This window comes from Haplochromis burtoni, unplaced genomic scaffold, assembly GCF_018398535.1.
Source record: "Haplochromis burtoni strain Fernald_Lab_line unplaced genomic scaffold, NCSU_Asbu1 Contig_142, whole genome shotgun sequence".
Lineage (NCBI taxonomy): Eukaryota > Metazoa > Chordata > Actinopteri > Cichliformes > Cichlidae > Haplochromis > Haplochromis burtoni.
Genome location: NW_024582503.1, coordinates 930,863 through 950,508, shown reverse-complemented (window position 1 = coordinate 950,508; position 19,646 = coordinate 930,863). Strand labels below are relative to the sequence as shown.

At 39.6% G+C, this 19,646-nt stretch overlaps 1 protein-coding gene across 1 annotated transcript in view; it reads right to left on the bottom strand.

Moving 5' to 3' along the window:
* LOC102311185 (F-actin-uncapping protein LRRC16A) overlaps window positions 1-19,646 on the bottom strand; it is a gene marked incomplete at its 5' end in the record, with an annotated part of 70,944 nt that overhangs the window by 4,958 nt on the left and 46,340 nt on the right. The window contains 23 exon segments of the mRNA XM_042224585.1: window positions 9-45; window positions 1,950-2,160; window positions 2,262-2,501; window positions 2,644-2,753; window positions 2,905-3,131; window positions 3,696-3,762; window positions 5,344-5,484; window positions 5,714-5,801; window positions 5,883-6,058; window positions 6,199-6,330; window positions 7,983-8,111; window positions 8,320-8,418; window positions 8,593-8,686; window positions 11,164-11,232; window positions 12,177-12,349; window positions 14,167-14,221; window positions 15,277-15,376; window positions 15,470-15,551; window positions 16,015-16,026; window positions 16,860-16,929; window positions 17,225-17,329; window positions 18,987-19,063; window positions 19,530-19,607. Of these exon segments, the coding sequence (XP_042080519.1) occupies window positions 9-45; window positions 1,950-2,160; window positions 2,262-2,501; window positions 2,644-2,753; window positions 2,905-3,131; window positions 3,696-3,762; window positions 5,344-5,484; window positions 5,714-5,801; window positions 5,883-6,058; window positions 6,199-6,330; window positions 7,983-8,111; window positions 8,320-8,418; window positions 8,593-8,686; window positions 11,164-11,232; window positions 12,177-12,349; window positions 14,167-14,221; window positions 15,277-15,376; window positions 15,470-15,551; window positions 16,015-16,026; window positions 16,860-16,929; window positions 17,225-17,329; window positions 18,987-19,063; window positions 19,530-19,607 (2,572 nt within the window).

Sequence of the window (19,646 nt, the reverse complement as noted above, 5' to 3'; positions counted from 1 at the left end):
AAGCTCACCTGTTGTATTGCTGTCAGGTCTGTCAGGGCTGGAAGACTAGAGCAGACGAAAAAAACAAATAAACACTGGATCACTACACAAAACAGCTGAATAGTTTTAGATCAGGCTCAAGTGCACAGATGCAATTGTAGTTTTTCAGTTTCAACCATACACACACCAGGAAGCCAACCAGAAGCGGCGTACAGCAGGAGAAGCTTTAGTGCTACTGATACAAGGTACAAGACCCAGAAACCTCCGAATGTTGCAAATACCACAAACCTTTAGTTTAATCCCTGCTGTTGCCACGCTAATTCTTCCCCCTTTGAATCAAAATACATTTTTTTCCATTTTCTCTTTTTTCCTTTTCTATTTTTAATACACACCAGGGGAAATAAATATGTCACAGTGGATAAAGCAGACGGACGTGCGGGACGAGCAGTTGTATGGCTGGGAAATCTATGTAGGTAGAATATTCACAGCACTTATGTCATTGCTGTGAGTCATGACAGAAAAAAATAAAATCGGCCTTCTTTTTCGTCTTAATTTTGTCATTTTGCTTGATTTCATGTTTCCATCAATTCAACTTTGCACTTGTTTCCATTCCTGCTACTCTCACCTTGCCCTCTGGCAGAGAGGCTTGTTTGTCAACATGTTGTCAGGTGCTGTGAGCAGCCTGAGGTCATCGGGGTCCTTGCATGCCTTTGATTTTCGATGCTTCTTATTTTACACATCCTCCCAGCGGGGATGTCACACTTAGTGACTGTTGAATAAAGGAGCTTTGACAAGTGGAAGCTCATAACCTAGAGTGCTTTGAATCCAAATATGCTCTTTTTTTAAAAAGCACCACCAGCAAGGGTGTACTGGGATATCGTTGATTGACTGATCAGGATCCCCTACAGTTTACAGTTTATTTTTCCATTTATCTGCTAAATAAGACTTGTTTTAAATAAACTTAAATAACACAATATTAGAAAAAATAAACTGCTGTATTATTTTTACAAGCTAAGAACAACCCACTTGCATCTAATACCAAAACTGATGTCACGTAAGGGCCCCACCCAACTACAGAGCAATAATTAGCCACAAGGACGAATTGCTTTACATTCAAAAACAAGAACAAGTAAAAAAATTCTCACTGCTCGAATATGAAAGAAAAAAAAGTAGGCTGTTTTTTGACAAGAAATGAGGGTATACCAAGAGGAAGAAGGAAAAAAAAGCTGTGAAAATGGCCCAGGCGAGACAAATAGGAAATCCACTAAATGAAGTGTGACAGGGCAGGAAAGTCCCATTTAAAAAAAATATTCATCTTCTTTTAGTAGGTCGCTTATTAAGGCAATATCTTTAGCTCAACTTCAGAGACTGGGCTTGAACCCAGGGTGGAGTGAGTCGTGACGAGTGTCAGGGGTGAGGGTGAGGAGGAGGTGAAGGGGGAAGAGGAGGAGGCATCTGAATCGAAGGCCTTTTTAATCCAAATACAGAAAAAATAAAATAAAATGTGTGTGCATGTGTGTATACATTTATAGACAAACAATTAGCATAGACAATGACTTTAATTCCTGGAATGTGTAAATATATTTTAACGCATTTTGATCCCTGTGTGCTTCTCTACCCATTTAAAAGCCCAAACATATGAATCAACTTTAAACCGCTTCATTATATCACCAATCAAAGAAATAAGTAGAGCAGTAGCTATTTGGTTCCACTGGCAGGATGTTTGCAGGATTAGTTCGGCATGTTTATGTGTGTGGCTGCTCTGTAATACATTCTTAACTCAAAGACTTTTTACTCACTAAATTAAGCTTGTATATGTGCGACAGAACTGCAGAGTTTAAGTCTTTTTGGATTTGCCTCAAGTCTTTGTCTTCATCTTTGAAACAGAGCCGTCATACATATTGCTGTGCCCCATTTTCATGTACTTTGTGTAGTTTCTTTATTTTTTGGTTTAATTGGCATCACTTTACCTTGTACGCTCTTCTTTCGTGCTTGGCTTTCATCTCTGCTAGGAGCCCACTGCCCATCATCTGCACACCAGGATACCGCTTGCCTCCCTGAGGACTCCCCCTGCCATCTGAACCCTCCCAGGGTTCGTCCACGGAGTCTGGTGTCCTCAGCTCCTCTGAGCGGTCTGAGCTGCTGCTGTAGTCTGTGGGCTGTGAGCGACTGGAGGCGTCTCTGTGGTGGAGACGGAAATGTTGTCAAAAAAGCTGGGAGTGGTTACAGAGGAATATAAAAAAAATATATATATATAATTCTGCTTTAGTCTTCATCTTCACCTCGACTTCGGCTCAGGTGCCGGGCTCTTAATTGCAACCTTCGGTGAGGAGGGCTCCTCTGGGATGACGGATGGCTGTGCAGAGGCTGATGGACCCGAGGATGTTAAAGTGGCCTGGATTTTCTCAGACTTATCCAGTTTGTCTGATTTATCCGATTTAGAGGATCGTTTGATGAGATTTAGAAATCCTCCTTTCTTTTTCTTCTCGCCATCTTGAGATTCTGAACTCTTCAGGGAACGCCTGAGAAAAGACGCGACGGACAAAGGGACACATGAGAGAAAGACTTAATAAGAGAGGAGTATTAGAAATGTCAAGATGAAGCCCATTTCAACTTGTGTATTCAGTGGATAAAAACATAAAGAGACAAGAGTACAGTCCTTACTTGGAATCCATCTTGGTGACTTTTTTAGAGAAGAACTCATCTACACCCTCATCCACCCTTCCCATGAGGCCGTTCTGTTCCCCATCTTGAGATGGAGTGCTGCTGATTTGCTGAAAGAAAAAAGATTTTCTGGACCATCTGACAAAAAGCAGATCAACTGCACTGGACTATATCTAAAGAGGTCTTATATGTTATTTTGAGACAAATGTAAGCTCACTAATGCCTTGAAGTAAACTTGAGAAACCCATCTTGACCACTCACTGGTACTTTGCTGGAATGTGTCTTTTTGTTCCTCCGAGGTCGGAGTTTGGTGAAGTGCTGGAGCTTTTTTTCTTCCTCAGATGGAAGCTCCACCATCACACCTGTGGGACATGGCTCCAGTTTGGGCAGCACCATAGATGGAGTGGATGGAGTGTGAGATGAAGTTGAAGTATCCTCCACATGGATGGGGACATCTTCTAGGGCTTTGTCCAGGTCAAACTCCATCTCTGTAGATTTGTAATTTTATAGGATCAAATACAGAGAAATAAAAAATAAAACCCCATCAAGTCAACTTCCTATCAAAGTTATTACAGTTAACTAAAACTACAAACTGGATATGAAAAAAGATTTTAACTATAATAAAAAAATAAAAACTAGACTTTTATGAAACGTTAACAACATGAAATGATTTTGGGAACTTGGAAAATTGTCTTTAAAAAAAGGAAAAAACAAAGAAAGTTAACATGACTTAGCTGATGAGGGTTTATTGGACATATTTGAAACTTTGCGTCTATTTTTCTAAATATTTTCCTAAATCTTGCCTCTGGCATGTGTCCTCTATAACTAAACTAAACACTAAAACTAACACAAATTTAAGTAAAACTAAAGATTTTCAACCAATAAAAACTAAACAACAAATAAAAATCACAACAGGTCAAAAAAAATTAATCCAACTACAAAACTAGAATTATTCTGCTTTGTATAGCCTAAAGCAGCAAGACGGCATGATAATCTCAATTTAAGAGAACGTGGTGTTATAACATGTAAAGTCAGAAATATGAAGTACCAACCAAAGGCACGAGACACTGGTCGCAGCATCCTGCTGTGGATGCTCTTCCTTTTGGATTTCGGAGTCATCTGCAGGAGGAAAAGTTACACTTGTAGCAACTGTGAACTAAAATGAAAACTTTATTTTCTAAAAGTGACGAGTGGATGAGAGCTGAAGATTTTAAAACCACGTAAGCAACAACTGTGTGCAAGTACAAAAAGAGTGAACAAAAGAACAAACAGCACATCTGTCATAACGCGACACAACTGAGCCGTTAACATAATGTTTTCCACATCTTATATTTCTAATTCCTTAACATTGAAACTCAATAACAGATATTATAGCTTCCTGTGTTTAACCGTCAAGCTTATGAAGAGATAAAAATTAATATTGGGCAGAACTGAGTTCAGCTTATTGCTGCAGCCCTCCACAACAATCCCGGAGTCTTATGTGGCCCTTTGATAAATTTGTTGTCCACCCCTTCTCCGAAGTCTTGACTGCTGCTTTTATTTACTCGTATCTCAGTGCCACAAGATGATATCGGATCTCCAGTAGCCAAATGCATATTTAATTTAGAACATATTTTAAAGAAAATAACAATAATGTAGCCCAGTTTTCTTCAGACTTGGAGCTCATACTCTTAGTTTACAAACCAAAGTATCAACTGGTTAATCTGACAAATCTCTAGAATTTTAAAGGGGTTTGAAATGTTATCTTTATTATTTATCCTTAAACACAGTGGCAGGATGAGGGAAGCTCTACTGCTTCTTTTTAAGGAAACACTCTTCATACACCAAATTGTAAAAGAACCCAGTGAGGACTGTATAGCAGGCATGCACAGGGGAGAGTGAGGGACAAGGAAAAGAACAGTGAGAGCAAAGAAAAGTGGACAGGAACGAGAATCGAGCGAGGCAGTCCACTATTACTTACACTGGTGCAGCACAGAATCTCCATGGAGCAAAGGAGGAAAAGAGAAGAAGGAAAAGAGGAAAAGATTGAAGAGAAAGGGAGACAACACAGAGTAAGGCCTAACGAAGAACAAGCGAGGAAAATGAAAGGAAGCAGAGGAGGAAGGAGAGGGAGGCAGGGGAAAGATTTAAGAAGAAGAAGAAAAAAACGTGGAGATAACTATGGAACCAGAGGAAGACACAGAGGACAGGAGGACTTGCTGCTTTTCCCCACAGCAGACTGCACCAACACTTTTCTGCCAGATGATTACAGTTATCATCTTTGTTTTGCCAACAGAAAAAAAACGGACACTGCTAAATATTTCACCTCTTAACTCGAGGCCTATAAAAGACTGTTTTCACTTGCTTCTGTTCCAGTTTGGCTGGGAGAAATAATATATATTGCACTGCTGGTAGTGAGCTCCAGCCTAGTTTTGTAGCCTTTCTACACCATTTACTCACCTGCATTAAAAATGAGCCAATAACAGCCAAGAGTGCTGTTAGCATTTTGGCAAAAGTTTTTCAGTCTGTGCTAGAATTAATGATGGCCAATGTAAAGATGACGAGAACAAATTTTTTAGGTAGAGGTTAAATTTAAGGCAGATGTATTTGTGAGCTACAGCTAACTGTGAGCAAGAACCACTGCCTCCCTTTGCTTAGGTAGGTCAGCCGTTAATTCTAATTAAATACACACACCCTCACCTGTTGCCCACCATAACCTACCATACATGTTTCCAAATCCTCAAGCCTCTCAGCCTCCAGTATCTCGGCCGATGCCCTTTTTGGAATCTTTTCCTCCGGCACATCCAGGTCCACCGACTCCTGCTGCACCAAGGGGCGACCTCGGCGTACCAGATGATCCGCCTGAGACGACCGGTGACAAGAAAAACAATGAGATAGCGTGCAAGAGAGACAAAAGATGTAAAGAGAAGAAGGAAAGTTGTTGAAAGGCAAGCAAACAGAAGGGGTGAAGAGTCAGGATGAGACAAGATCAATAGGGGAGAAAATACTAAATAATTTTAAATCAACATTTACTTTTCCCCCTCTAGCCATTGTTAATTAATGAACACAAAACAGTCGATTCTAATCTTACCAGCACGTGCTGTGACGTGGAAAGAGCCTCCAAAATCTCATCGACGATGCGATCGGACAGAAAGGACGCTAGACTCAGCTTCACCTCACTGCCACAGAGAGAGAAGGTGAGGGGAGCTGTAAGGTCACAACAGACTTAAATGCTTAAGCTATGAAGCCTCCAAACACACCTGATCTTGTTGATGATATCTACCCCAGACTGCTCCAGGAGGGTTTTGCTAACAAAGCTTTTAGGTACAACCATCCGAGCTGAGCTGGCCTTCATCAGCTCTACTCGAAGATTACTCTTCTTCATCACATGAGGACACAGAGACTCTGCTGCATCCATCATGGTCTCCAATAGCGTCTAAAGAGACAGCAGGGAGGAAAATGTAATGATGGATCTGATTAAATCACCAGATGACAGGCTGCCATACTGATCTCATGAGCCTACATTTAAAATGCAATTTCACAGACTTTACTAATATATGAACGTTAAGGCCCAACCTGCAGCTGTTGGTCCATGACAGCAGTCACCTCCCCGGCCATAGACTCCAGTTTCTCCTGAATTGGACCTACTGAAGTACTGTTCACCTCCTCTCTGGAAGCTGATCCGAGGTGGTAGAGGTTGGGAAGCAGCTAAAAACGTGACAGGAAGGCACACAAGGAGAGGATAAACATGGGCATTTCAATATGGCTGATTCAATTTTTGCTTTAAATCTTGAAAAAGAAACATCTCGATATCACTGGAACAATATAAACTATCCACACTGTATTACTAAATTCATTATAAAAGTCTAAATTCAAATGGAACATATAGAATATAATAAAACACTGACAGTAAGATAGAGTTTGCGTACGTGTGTCAATATATTAGTACAGGGCAGCCATGTTTCCTAATGCATGTGCACCGAACGGGCATAACCGCTGATGACGTGAAGTGGATAACACTCATTATCACTTTGTCATGGCACCTGTTGGTGGGTGGGCTATATTAGTGTGAAGGTGGACGTTTTGTCCCTTTAAAGTTGATGTATTACGAACAGGAAAAAATGGGCAAGCTTAAAGATTTGAGCAAGTTGGATGAGGGCCAAACTGTGATGGCTAGACGACTGCGTCAGAGCTCCTGTGGGCTATTCTCAGGCTGCAGTGGTCACTTATTATCAAAAGTGGTCCAAGGAGAAACAGCAGTGGGCATCCAAGGCTCAATCATGCACAAACGTGCTCTTCACAGAAAAGGACGGATCGTGTGGTTTAACTAACAGACTGTATCTCACATTGGGGACCCATTGAATGTAAAAGGGGGACCAGCACAATACTTAGCAGGTGCTCATAATGTTATACCTGGTATGTGTCTATAGCTGACAAATACACCTTAAAATCTTTTATGACGCAGGATACTTGGTGAATTTGAAAATGTGGGTTTGTTTTGAATACTTCTTTTGTACATTATTTAAGACAAACATACCCTACATAATTTTTTGTTTTCCAGTAAGGAAAAAACTAACAAAAAAGTAGAATTAATACAATGATTTAGAACAAATGTAGGAAGAACATTTAAATCTATTGCATAAAATAATATATATGATTCTGACAGGCTGTGGTCTGGACTTCTGCACACTGAAAGTAAGCATGGGCATTGCACATTTACTGGTACAAACCATGACTCGTATATCCATCGATAATCCAGTGTTTACAGTACAAATACTGCTTCTCCTCTTGATGCTTTTGTGCTTTTTGAAACAGAAACACTTTTGGAAGCATCTTTGGCAGCCCACCTTTTGTCCCCCTTTTCATTTTTTAACTGAGTGGTCACAGCATGTAAAGATTAACTGAATGTTTTATTAATATTTTATCTTGAGCTTTTTGGTTTTAATGTCGAAAGCACTTTTATTAGAATATTGTTTTTATCAAATCTGTTCTTAGAGACTTCAGTGTACAGTTACAGTGTGCAGCAAAAGTGCAGGTGTGACTGCGCACAAGTTTAGGATATTGAAGAAGGCCCAGTCTATCCTGGCTGATCTTAGCCTTCTCTTATCAAAGGACGTCCAGTTGCTTCCGTCTGGTTTCAGAAACTGTATGTGAAGGACAAATAGACTCAAAAACTCCTTTGTCCCAGCTGCCGTTGAGCTTTTGAATATCTTCTTAATTGTAATTTTACATAATGTAGCGATTTTGTGTATCTACTGACTATTTACTGCTTGATGTTTGTGTGTTTTCTGCTGACTGTACAACAAATTGCCCCTTTGGTGATAATAAAGAATCTTTGACCCCTTCAGCTGTCTCCTCACCGTTTTTGAATTCCTGGCATCTTTGATGAGGCTCTCCGCTGACCTGACATCCTCCAAGATGGCGTCCGTCTCCGAGTTCCTCAGAGAGTTCAGGTGGTCCTGGACTTTAACACAAATCCTGTCAATCATCTGGAAAACAAAAACAACAAGCGATGACTGTTTTTGTGTGTCATACAACATGTAAAATGCTCAAAAGAGGAGTTTCCAGATGCAATTTAGTATAACTTGGGGCAAAGACACTCAGTGCTATATCACTACACCAACATATTTAATATTAACTCAAGTTCAGAGCAGAAGAGTTTAAGTTTCTTGGGGTCGCAATAATCGCCTCACTCACCTGCTGTGTGGTTGTGGTTACGATGCCCTGCTGAAGCCGATAAGCCTGTTCCTGAAGATATTTTCTTGTTTCGTGGTTCCTGTACAAATACGTTTCAATCTATGGAGCGAAAACAAAGCTGATGTCATGACAGCAAACTTAAAATAAAAGATTAAAATTAAAATCAGTGTCAGTTTATTCAGTATGTTTTTCTTCACTGATGCCATTGCATTCAGCATGTTTTAAAGACTAAAAGTCTCTAAAGACAGGAACCAGAGGGAGTTCTTCATGTACCTTTAGTAAGGCATCCTCAGTTTTCTCAGGGCTCGCCTTTAGAGCCTGGGAGGCATCGATGATGGGGAGGGGCATGAAACGAATGGTGAAGTTCCTAATGGATTTTTTTTTTAAAAACAGACCAAAAACAAAATGAAGAAGAAGCAAAGTGATGTATTTAGAGACGCATTGTGCATTGTAGCAGTGAAACATTATTGGATTAAACTGGTACTCCTGCGGAGGTCACTGATCTCTAAGTGAGAATCACACACATTATTTACATCCACATTAAGATTGGAGAGATGAAGGGACAGACATGTAAGGCAGAAAAACAAAGACAAAAAAGCATATATACAGTACTACAATTCTACATTGTAGATACAAACTGAAGACAAGAAATATATGAAGCAAGATATATGGAATTATGCAGCAAAGAAAAAATTTATAAATAACTCTAAATATGTCTTATATTTTAGATTCCTCAAAGTAGCCACCCTTTGCTTTGTTGACAGTTCTGCAAACCCTCGGCCTTCTCTAAGTGGTGTCAGGGTTCATGGCCTGGCCTCCACAGTCACCTGATTTAATCCCAATCGAGATGATTTGGGGTGAGATGGACTGCAGTAAAGGCAAAAGGGTCAACAAGTGCTCAGCATCTCTGGGAACTGCTTCTGGACCATTTCAGATGACGACCTCATGAAGCTCATTGAGAAAATGCCAAGTAGGGCTGTTCCATATATAACGATATATATCGGATGACGATATAAAAACGTCTATCGTTTCATTTTACGCTATCATTTGTTTCGTGGTGTCCCAAAATAAACTGTTTACGGCAATATTTTTTCATCGTTTTGATGGTCACTGTAGTGGCTATATTAATTTCTTAAAGTTGTCTCTTTCTCTTATATTTAATATAACCACACTACAGATGGACAAGCGCCTGTTTTTATGGGTTGTTGTTAGCAACAATGACGGTAACACCATCGCATGTCCGCTTGTTTATTTTCCACATAAACTTTTCACAATAAAGCTCAAGATCCTGTTGAGACTTTTCAAAATAAACAGAATCACATGAAAAAGTATTATTGATGGATGAGAAGCAAAAAAAAAAGCCATCAGGTGCTAAAAAATAAACCTTAGACTCAAACATTAGAACAGGCTTTTCCCCGCAGCACGCCGTCTAATAAATACTCACAAAGAAAACGGCGGCCGTTACAACCTATGTCTAAAAAAGTATAGTTTCATGCATCGGTTAAAACACTCGACTCCTACATGACGCCCAGCTGGAAACACTTCACCTACCCGAGATTCACAGAATTTACAGAAAATATTAAATTTTTTGTGATTTATATCGTTATCGGACGATAGATGTTTTATATCGGGATATGAGATTTTGGTCATATCGCACAGCCCTAATGCCAAGCGTGTACAAAGCAGTAAACAAAGCAAAGGGTGGATATTTTGAAGAATCTAAAATATAACACGTTTTGAGTTATTTCTCACTTTTTTGTTTACTACATAATTCTATATGTGTTAATTCATTGTTTTCATGCCTTCAGTGAGAATCTACAATGTAAACAGTCATGAAAATAAAGGAAAACCATTAAATGAGAAGGTGTGGCCAAACTTTTGACTGGTAGTGTATAAACCTGTTGCGATATGAAGGTAAAGCAAAGGGATTAGAATAATTTTTTAACCTCAAAGGCTGAATGAATGATTGTTATTCATTCAGATTGTTATGTGTGCTCTCCTTCCTCACGTCTTGACCAGACAGATTTACTCTGAACAATTTCTATAAATCACTGAGACCCGTGGATAGCTTTTATATGCTGGGGATTGTGGGAGACTTTGAATACTCCAACTGTCTGTTATATTGCAGTATTGAATATCTGGAGAGAAAAAAACTTTAAAGAATGCATGGTACACAGGAGGAAAATGGCGAATTGAGCAAAGGAAACAAAGACACGCGATGCTGCACTGCTGAACCGAACGGAGATCAGAAATAAGAAATTGTTTTTTCAATAATACAACGCAGAGACTCGGAGGGGAAATGAAGATATGTGCTGCTGGGAGAATATGACAAAGAGAGAGGAGATGAAAAAGAGGAAAGAGGTGGATGAACCTACACATCCCAGAAGCAAATTTATTCACACGCACAAACATCCAGATACACAATCTGAAGGCACGGTAAACAAAATCTGATTTGTCTGGCTTTGACTTCTACTTTTTTATGTCTTAATGTATCACGCTTTCTTTCCCTCAGCACACTTTCATGTCATTGTGTCTCTGTAGTATTCCCTGTGTGTGTCACTCTCTCCTCTCTGCGGCTTCCTTCCTCTTATCTTTTCCTCCTGTCTAAACAAACCTCAGACTTTCCTTCTGCTCTGCACAAAGAAAAACCCCCATCTGGGCTGCAAAAGCTAACTACACATCCGTTCCTTCAGCAGTTTTAATGTTATACACAAAAGCATGCACGGCGTAAAAAAAGAAAGAAAAAAAGGCATTATAGAAGCACTATACATTTAAAGATTTAATTTTGAATAGACAACACTAAACCACGCACTCACATTTACAAGCATGGACGGCATTACTTACTTTTCCAGAGCGGCTGCTACATCCTGCAGACCCTGAGGGCTGGTGTTGTTCTTATCCCAGATCACAGTCCTGCTCAAAACAAGCGCACAGTATGACGCGAACAGAGGAAGCCATTAATTCTCAAAGATGATTTACAAGATTTTACTTGCTATCTTCTGATTACCCATAGGCATTAAAGAACATTTGTAGGGATTTTATACAGAAAAAAGGGGGTAAAAAAAGAAAAGGGCTATAAAATAGTGGTTTGAATATTTAACTGCACCGTGGCAAAAGGCAAAATCTGTGTCAAAACAATATACGTAAGTATAAGATATGGACTGTTGAATACAAATAACTGTGCAATAATTCGTATATAGGGCATTGTAAATATTGTAGCCTATTTTAGTTACTGCATTATTAATACAGCAGTAATTACACAGGTTTATTAATCCTAGAACACCAATGTCAGGTGATTTTCACCCACGTGATGAATAAATACCACTTTGTGGTTATTTCCAGGGGAATTCATGTAGTCAAATAAATAAATTATAGTCATTTGGTCATTTTTCCTCCATGACAAAATGTCATTGATGCAGGGAGATCGTGCCTCCAAGTTTTACATGTGCCAGGAATGGGTGGCCCTAGAAGTGAGGACATTCCCAGTTCCATTGTCCTTTTCAGTTTTTTAAGGAATTTTGTTGTTAATAATTCCCAAATTTTCCACTAAATTTAGAGCCTTTTTATAGGCTACCCCCATGATACCTTTATTTATTTTATGAGATGCTGAATAAGGAGAAATAGGAGAAAAGGACATATGTTTCATCGGGTATATCGTGTTACTGATGGTGTTACAAACCTGCACATTAGTCTTCTAGGGTTAATGTGGATCTATGTCCAGCTTCATATCTTTATTATTAGATGCTACTAGACAAGTTGCTTTTAAACTGGAACTCTTAGAAGCCCCTCAGCTTATGAAACAAGCAGTTTTAAAAAGTTACAACCATGTGACGCAGCTTTGACCCCTGCACAGCTACCTGAGTTTGGAGTTGATCTGTAACGCCTTAGCCAGCATTTTGGCCCCCATGTCACCCATTGCATTCCCACTGATGTCAAGCCTTGTGAGCGTGGAGTTGCTGCCCAAAGCATTGAGAACGATGGTGAGATCACTCTTGAGCCTGGAGTCTGCTAGAGACAGAGAGGTGAGGGGCTGGGAAGGGCAAGATTTAACAGGGACAAAAGGTGTGTGTGGGGACAAGAGAGGGTAAAGGTGATTAGAGTGGGTACATATTATGAATATAAAGGGAGAAATGCATTCAAAATTACTAATACAGGACAGTAAACATGTCAACATGCGTGGCCCTCAAGTAGTATTTGATATGTTTTGGCATTGCTGGAAAGCATTCAAAAGGAACTCCTTTGATTTTGGCGATTTTGACCTGTTTTCCAGTCAAAGCATTCAAGAGCTTAGTCACTGTTACAATAAATAATTCGCATCACTTTATTACAGTTTAATAATGTTTCCATCGGCCCACCCTCTGATCTTTGCCACAAAGAAAATGTGATAATGAAGCTGGACATGACAGAAACTTTATAAAACTCAGGTTTTTTCATAAACAAAAAAAACTAAAAAACAAAACAGATTTGAATACTGCAAACTTCATTTAATCCCTACAGTTTCAGCTTATCTCAACTTTCAAAATAATAAATGTAGAGCGCATAACCTGTAAAAATAGTAACTAAGAAGTGTACTTGATACCCTTTCTTTGAATTCAATTTTATTGAGTTTATAAATAAATATCCAGCTGTAGTCACGTCAAGGCCTGCACGCATGCTCATTCCATGAGCTGCAACACAAATACAAGAGACCTATTGTTGGATGAGAAAGGTTTCATTATTTCTTTTAATAACTGATCTTGGCAATGAAATTAACATGTCTCATGGTTTCCTGTGTTGGGAACGAGCTCTAAATATAGAGAACTTTAAACAGAGCAAACTAACAGTTAATGCGCTCACAAAGCGAACGGGGCGGCAGAGCAAAGGCTGTTTGTTCTGACATGAAGGATTTCCTTTTAATGAAACTCAGAAGGCATATTCATGGGATAAATTTAGAGATAATGACTATAAATTGCAGTGTGTGTGGTGATGACCGTGTGAAAGGCCAGTGTCAACATGGTTATTCAAGCAGAGGATTACTTGATTAGAGCTTCTCTGGGGAAGCACAGAATTAATTACAGCCTTCATCTGCTCGTGTTTCACTAAAAACATTTAATACAAACAAAAAATATAAATAGAGAAGTTTATACTGGAATAGCCACGGAAGAAAATTCTTGCTTAACTTCTGTAAATACGAAACAAGATTGAAATCTCTGCGTTTCCGCAAATAAAAACTGGCTTAAACATGTTCTCTGATCACATTCACACAATTAAGATGCAAGTACACCAATAAGTGCAGGCAAAGGAAAGTATATAATGATAGTATCAGTATGCTGTGCTTACAAAAGTAATTACTAGTGGCATCCCTTTCTACGCTTGAAAAACAAAAAGGGAAAAAAGGACTGGGAGATTGAAGCCTGAGAGATGCAAATAGTGGCTTCATAGCAATAGTTCATCAATAAATTGGTGAACTATGTTGATTAAAACAACAGGGATTTCCCCAATTTTGTTCCCATAATGCCAAGTTAAGCTAGGCAGATGTTGGATATTTACCATATAATTTCTTTTAATGACATATTTATACTGGGCTTGCACTACCAGTTGAAAATCTGCAGTGTGCAATGACAAGGGTTAAAAATTTGAGACCAACTTGCATAATTTCCATGCTGAACTGTGTCTTGATTGATCAGTGTAGCAAAACATGCAACATAACCGTCCACTGGTGAGGTCAGTGGTCAGCTGGAGCGCAGCTGGTGGAGATTCAGGGACTTGCTCTAGCCCCTGGCTGCCTTTCTGTGATATCTGTATTTAAGATGTTCTCTGTTGTCACATGGTTGCTGACCACACAGAGAGAGAAGTGGAAAAACTCACCGACTCCTCCTCCTGAATCAGGTGAACCAAGCTGTCCAACACTGGAGCGAGATTTCTAAGCAGACAGAAGAAAAAGTATATAAACACTATAAAATGATTTTTTTCAGCCTAGTGACATTTTGTAAATCCTCTTAGGCTACGTTCACACTGCAGGCGAAAGCGCATCAAATCTGATTTTTTTTGACCCTATGCGACCCATATCCAATCATGCTATGACAGTGTGAACGGCACAAATCCAATCTGGGTCACTTTCGTATGTGGTACTGAATCCGATACATATCCGATGTTTTAGAAAGCGACTGCTGTTTGAACGGTCATATCGCATTAAATCCGTCTTTTACGTCACTGACACAAAACAGATGCCAATTATCAGCTCCGGAGAAGACATCGTGAACGCTTCCTGACCTTCCAGTGTAGATGTCAGTGAAACTGTTGGGAAGACAACGTGAACATTTTATTTGTACTGTATAATCTGCAGATTCTGACAGAAATCGGCAACCATCCTTTGAAGCACCGCTCCTCTCTAAAACAGCAATAAGAATAATTATTAGGTTATTTACATTATTATGTAAATAACAAAATAACTTAAAGCAAAAATTGGGAAACGTAAAGTCCGAAGTCTTTATATTAAGGGCCATCAGTCAAACAATACTGTTTGGTCTGGGTCTAAACAGAGCGCGTTGTGTGTGACAGCTTCTTTTGCGCATGCGGGCCGCTTTGAGCGTTCACACTAGAGCGCGTTTGCTGTCGCATTTTATTTGTAGTGTGAACGAGCAGACAAAAAAAATCGGATTTGATCAAAAAATCGGAATTGAGCATTAACACCTGCAGTGTGAACGTAGCCTTACATATCTGGTTGTTCACCTTCACAGCATACTAATAAATAGTAAACAAGCAGTTGCTAAGAGGAAAAGCCAGACTTCAATGATTTGTACTGGAGCTTTTAAACTCAACCCTTGCCTAATTTCTTGATTGTTTGTAATGTTTTATTCCCAGAATCAAGTCAGGATATAGAGCAAAACTCAATCCCGGCCTTCCCTTTGACTTCAGCGCAAGCTCCAAGCTGTGCACAACAGCTCAACACCATCTCCTCCTTTGCTGCATCCTTACTTGGATTTGATGTTGTTGAAGTTCTTGCCCAGAGAGAGGTGTCTGATAGACCGGTTCTTGGCCAACCAAACAAGCAGAGTGGACAACTCTGAGTCTAATCCTGAAAATGAAAGGTATATGTTGTACTGTAATACACCTCTGCTTTGAGATTAGTAAATACAGATTACAATAAGCATGATCACCAGCATCTCACCGTTGTCAGAGATATCCAGGCTGGAGATGTTTGGGATCTCAGCAATACAACCTTCAAGGATCTGAGATCCTCCAGACCGCAGCTGAAAGCACAGGAAAACAAACTGTGGTAATATGTTCATTTTACTGCCAAGCATCTGAAACAAACAAATCCTGCACTGTGACTGGAAAATATGAACACAAAAGGTCACAGTACTTCCACAAAGGATTGAATGCTTCATAAAAAATTCAACTATATATTCAAGTACACAACAAAAATGTAAGCTTCTGTGCACCTCCTAAAATGTCCTTTATTACAAAATGCAAAACATCTGCATAGGATTATTTCAAGTAACACACATCCAATTTACTATGACTTAATGCACATTCTTTAAAATAGCTGCACAGATCATTCAGAGCAACTGTAGCTTTTAATTAATGCAAAATGTTGAGGGGAAAAAAGCTCCACTAAGCATAAGATCAGCAGGACAAAAAAAAGCCAAACGTGCACATGAAAAAAGGAAGAATGACGTGTTAATTATTAAGAGTGAGCACATTAGTACTTACACAATGGCCAAGCTTACAGAAGCATTAGAGGGAGAGAACAGCATGTCAAAAGCAAGCCAGCAATTACCAACAACAAAACACACAGATGCTTAATGAGCATTCTTCTGGCCACACACTCACTTATCAAAGACACGCATTTGCACATGCAACACACTCAGCGGGGAGTCCTTATTTTGCATGCTGCGATCGCACTCAGACAACCAAACGGTTCATTAAGGCATCGAAAAGGGACGCTTGCGTCATTTCCCCCCAAAAAAGCTTTGGTTTGGGAAGGTTTCTGTGGGGATCTGGATTCGGATTTCCTGGGTAATTTGTTATGAGCTATCTTTAGCGATCAGGATAAATCTGCAGAGAGCTGTCTTTTCTCTTTTTTGAGCAGGGGAAGGTGAAGGCTGATGTGTGTGTTTGAGAGTTACGGCAGAACAACTACAGCTGGAAACTGACCCCACATCCCAAATCCCCAACTCAAACTTCACCCTTCCCTCTCACTGTTCCTCTCTCCGCCTTTTATCCCTCCCTGTTGTCTGCCGAGTACTCCATTATGCAGCCTCTTTGCAGCATCATTAGCCTGTCAAATGGTTTTTGAGTGGATCCTAAAAAGCCGATTGCATTGGACGAGTATAATCTTTTTGCGCCTTTTTTTTAGTAGTATTAAAAAAAGCGCTCTTAAATGATAGCTTGCAAGCACACTTACAGAAACAAAACTACAGCTAAATATGACTTGTCTCATTGGTTAGTAAATAAATGGTTATTTAAATAATAAATATATTATTTTTGCAAATGTGCCATGAAAGTTCCCAGTTCCCTACTTGCCCTGCACGCACTCTGCACTCTCTGCGTCTTACCTCACAGCAGCTGCGGTCTAGAGAGACATCCTTCACACTTGGGTTACTGGCCAGACCAAGTAGGAGCGCTCTACAGTAATGACATTATTTCCAGTTAAAAATACATATTTATAATTCAAAACATGAAAAATGAGATAATTTTAAAAGTAAGGAGAAAGTAAGACCAGATGGCCTTCATTCAAATTCTATATTTTTTATATAATTCATGTAATACTACTTTCAGTGAAAACAATAAACTCAGAGTTAGTCATTGTAGGGCTGACGAGACAAGCGGCATTTAAATGGTATCTATGCTTCAAAATGGGCTCTGAGAATTTGGAAGGAGGCCCTCAGACACATTAAAAGTGAATGAATCGCTGTCTCACTTCACAGCCTCTGGTGGCAGCTTGGTTCCTGACACGTTGATGGAGGTGAGAGATGCGGCACTACTGAAGAAATGCTTGAAGGACGGGGGCACGTCTTTGCCTTTCCTACAGAAACAAAAAGAGAATAAGGATGAAATAATGACACTACATAGAGTCAACATCGGATAGAATTTCACTAAGTTTACAAGCTTGCTTCCTCGCTTTTTTGTGGCACCAGCAAAAGGATCAGTAATGCAGAAGACATTCATGACAACATTAAGATTGTACTACTCTAAAATCTCATTACCCACTTTATCTGATGTTTCAGATAAGGAGTTGTAGCTCTACCAATCAAGCAGCACAGATGGGTCCCACATATACTGCAACTCTTAGTTGGAAGTGCTTAGTTGCTCAGCTCTTCCTTACACTTCACTAGCCTCCATCTTCTTCCAGATGCTATAGTCAGGTCCTCTTTACCTTACTCTGCTTACCCAATCCTCACTCCCCTCCACCCTCCACCTCTTCTTTTGATAAAGTCCTCGACTCCTTTGAGACACACTGGGGGAAAAAGCTCCACCACTCACCCATCTGCCAGTCACAAAATCTCAACAATCAAGTGCAAATTCACAGAATTTGAACTCACATAGATGTGATGACACTTGACTACCAGCAGGTGTCACACATCAACATACAGACCCTTATAAATAAAAGACTGATTCAGCCAGTACTCCTATACATAAAGACAGAAAGGAGAATCAAACATTAGCCTCAGTGGGTGCTGTATTAACAGCAATGAGAGACTCTTCCAGGTCAAAGCCCATCTTCCACTATCACATCATGGAAAACAAAAATTACTATCCTCCTGTATATTTTCTATCCAAGCAAGTTAATCATGATTACCTCATTATTATTTCACAAAAAGATGCAGCTGTTAAAAAACTACACACATGCCACCAGTTTCAACTGGAACAAAACATAATTTAGTCCACCCATCCACTGAATATCCATGCACAGACAGTCATAGGGGGTTTATATTGAATAACAAGCAGGGCTAACAAACACTGAAAGCAGGAAGAGGCAGGAACGTGGATCCAGAGGAAGAACAACAACTCCACACAGAAGCAGCTACATCCAACCAGAAAGCTTCTTGTATGAGGAAACAGAGCTAACCATCACACACAAAGTTAACCCCAAATTCAATACAATCAGTAATACTGATTGTTAGTAATAACAAAAAACAAACAACTGAGTGTTATCCTCAGCCTCCTGGTAGTTGCACCAATTTCATCAATCTGAAAACCCTAGTTTACTACCTCCTGGAGTTATCACATTCACAAGCTCTTCAGAGGAAACGTGACCTAAACTTTTCCAAGAGTTTTAATAGATGCACCTCTAAGTTATGAATTTCAAAATCCTACGTTGCCTTGTTCTCGAGTTCTTGCATTCACAAACTTGGCTGTCCATGTTGCCTGCCCACCCGGCAGGGTTACAGCAATGTCCCATCAGCCTTTTACAGGTTAGGGATAACAATGGTGCTGATGCTGTAAAGCTGTGATTAAAAACCATCATTAAAAATGAAACTAAAGAACATTGAAGTTTTGGTCTATTGGGCATTTGTTTATACACCTTCAGTTGTAGCATGCGCAGTACTTTCATAAAATCACACACATTTGCTCTTCAATGACAGACCATCTAATACAGAATACAGTACATTAGAAATGACTTCCTCCTCATCAGGTCTGAGTTAGTAAAACCCAGATTTGTATTTTTTTTATTTTTTTACCTGTGAGGGAAGACGCTCTTTGACACGTTGAGAACAGAGAGGTGTTCAACTGAGCCCCGCAGCAGTGCTGAGCAAACCTGGAACACACATAATAAAAAGATCAATCAGTTGCAATAGTTTTCATTGCAGCTGTTTTTGAGATGCATGAATGTATTTAGATTTATTGGTACACGGGAGAGAAAAAAATATGACTTGCAAGAGAATCAATAATTTCTTTGGATGACAGCTGGCTACACCTCAAACTAATCAATAAACTGTGTTTGGCTCTTAGACCCACATCAATACTTCACATACAGTATTACACCACTTTACATATACTCAACAGCAACACAGATTGAGTGGGTTACACTGCCTGAAACACAGACATTAATAGCAAGTATCTCACTCTAATTAAACGTTGCTCGTTTGCAGAAAGTAACTCTGCAGGTTTGTGTGGTCTGTTTACCAAAAATGCGAATCACTACGGTATAATAATGAAGCAGACATCTCTTTAACCATTTATCTATTTAGCTCCTTTGTCCAGTTTCATTTTGACTCACTCACCTGGTCCAATAAGCAATCAGTGTTGGAGAGGTCAAGGGTTGCCAGGCTGTTTGGCTGGCCGAGGAAGTGGTAGAAGTGCTAAAAAATAAAGCATAAGAACAACCTAGTGTGGGAACA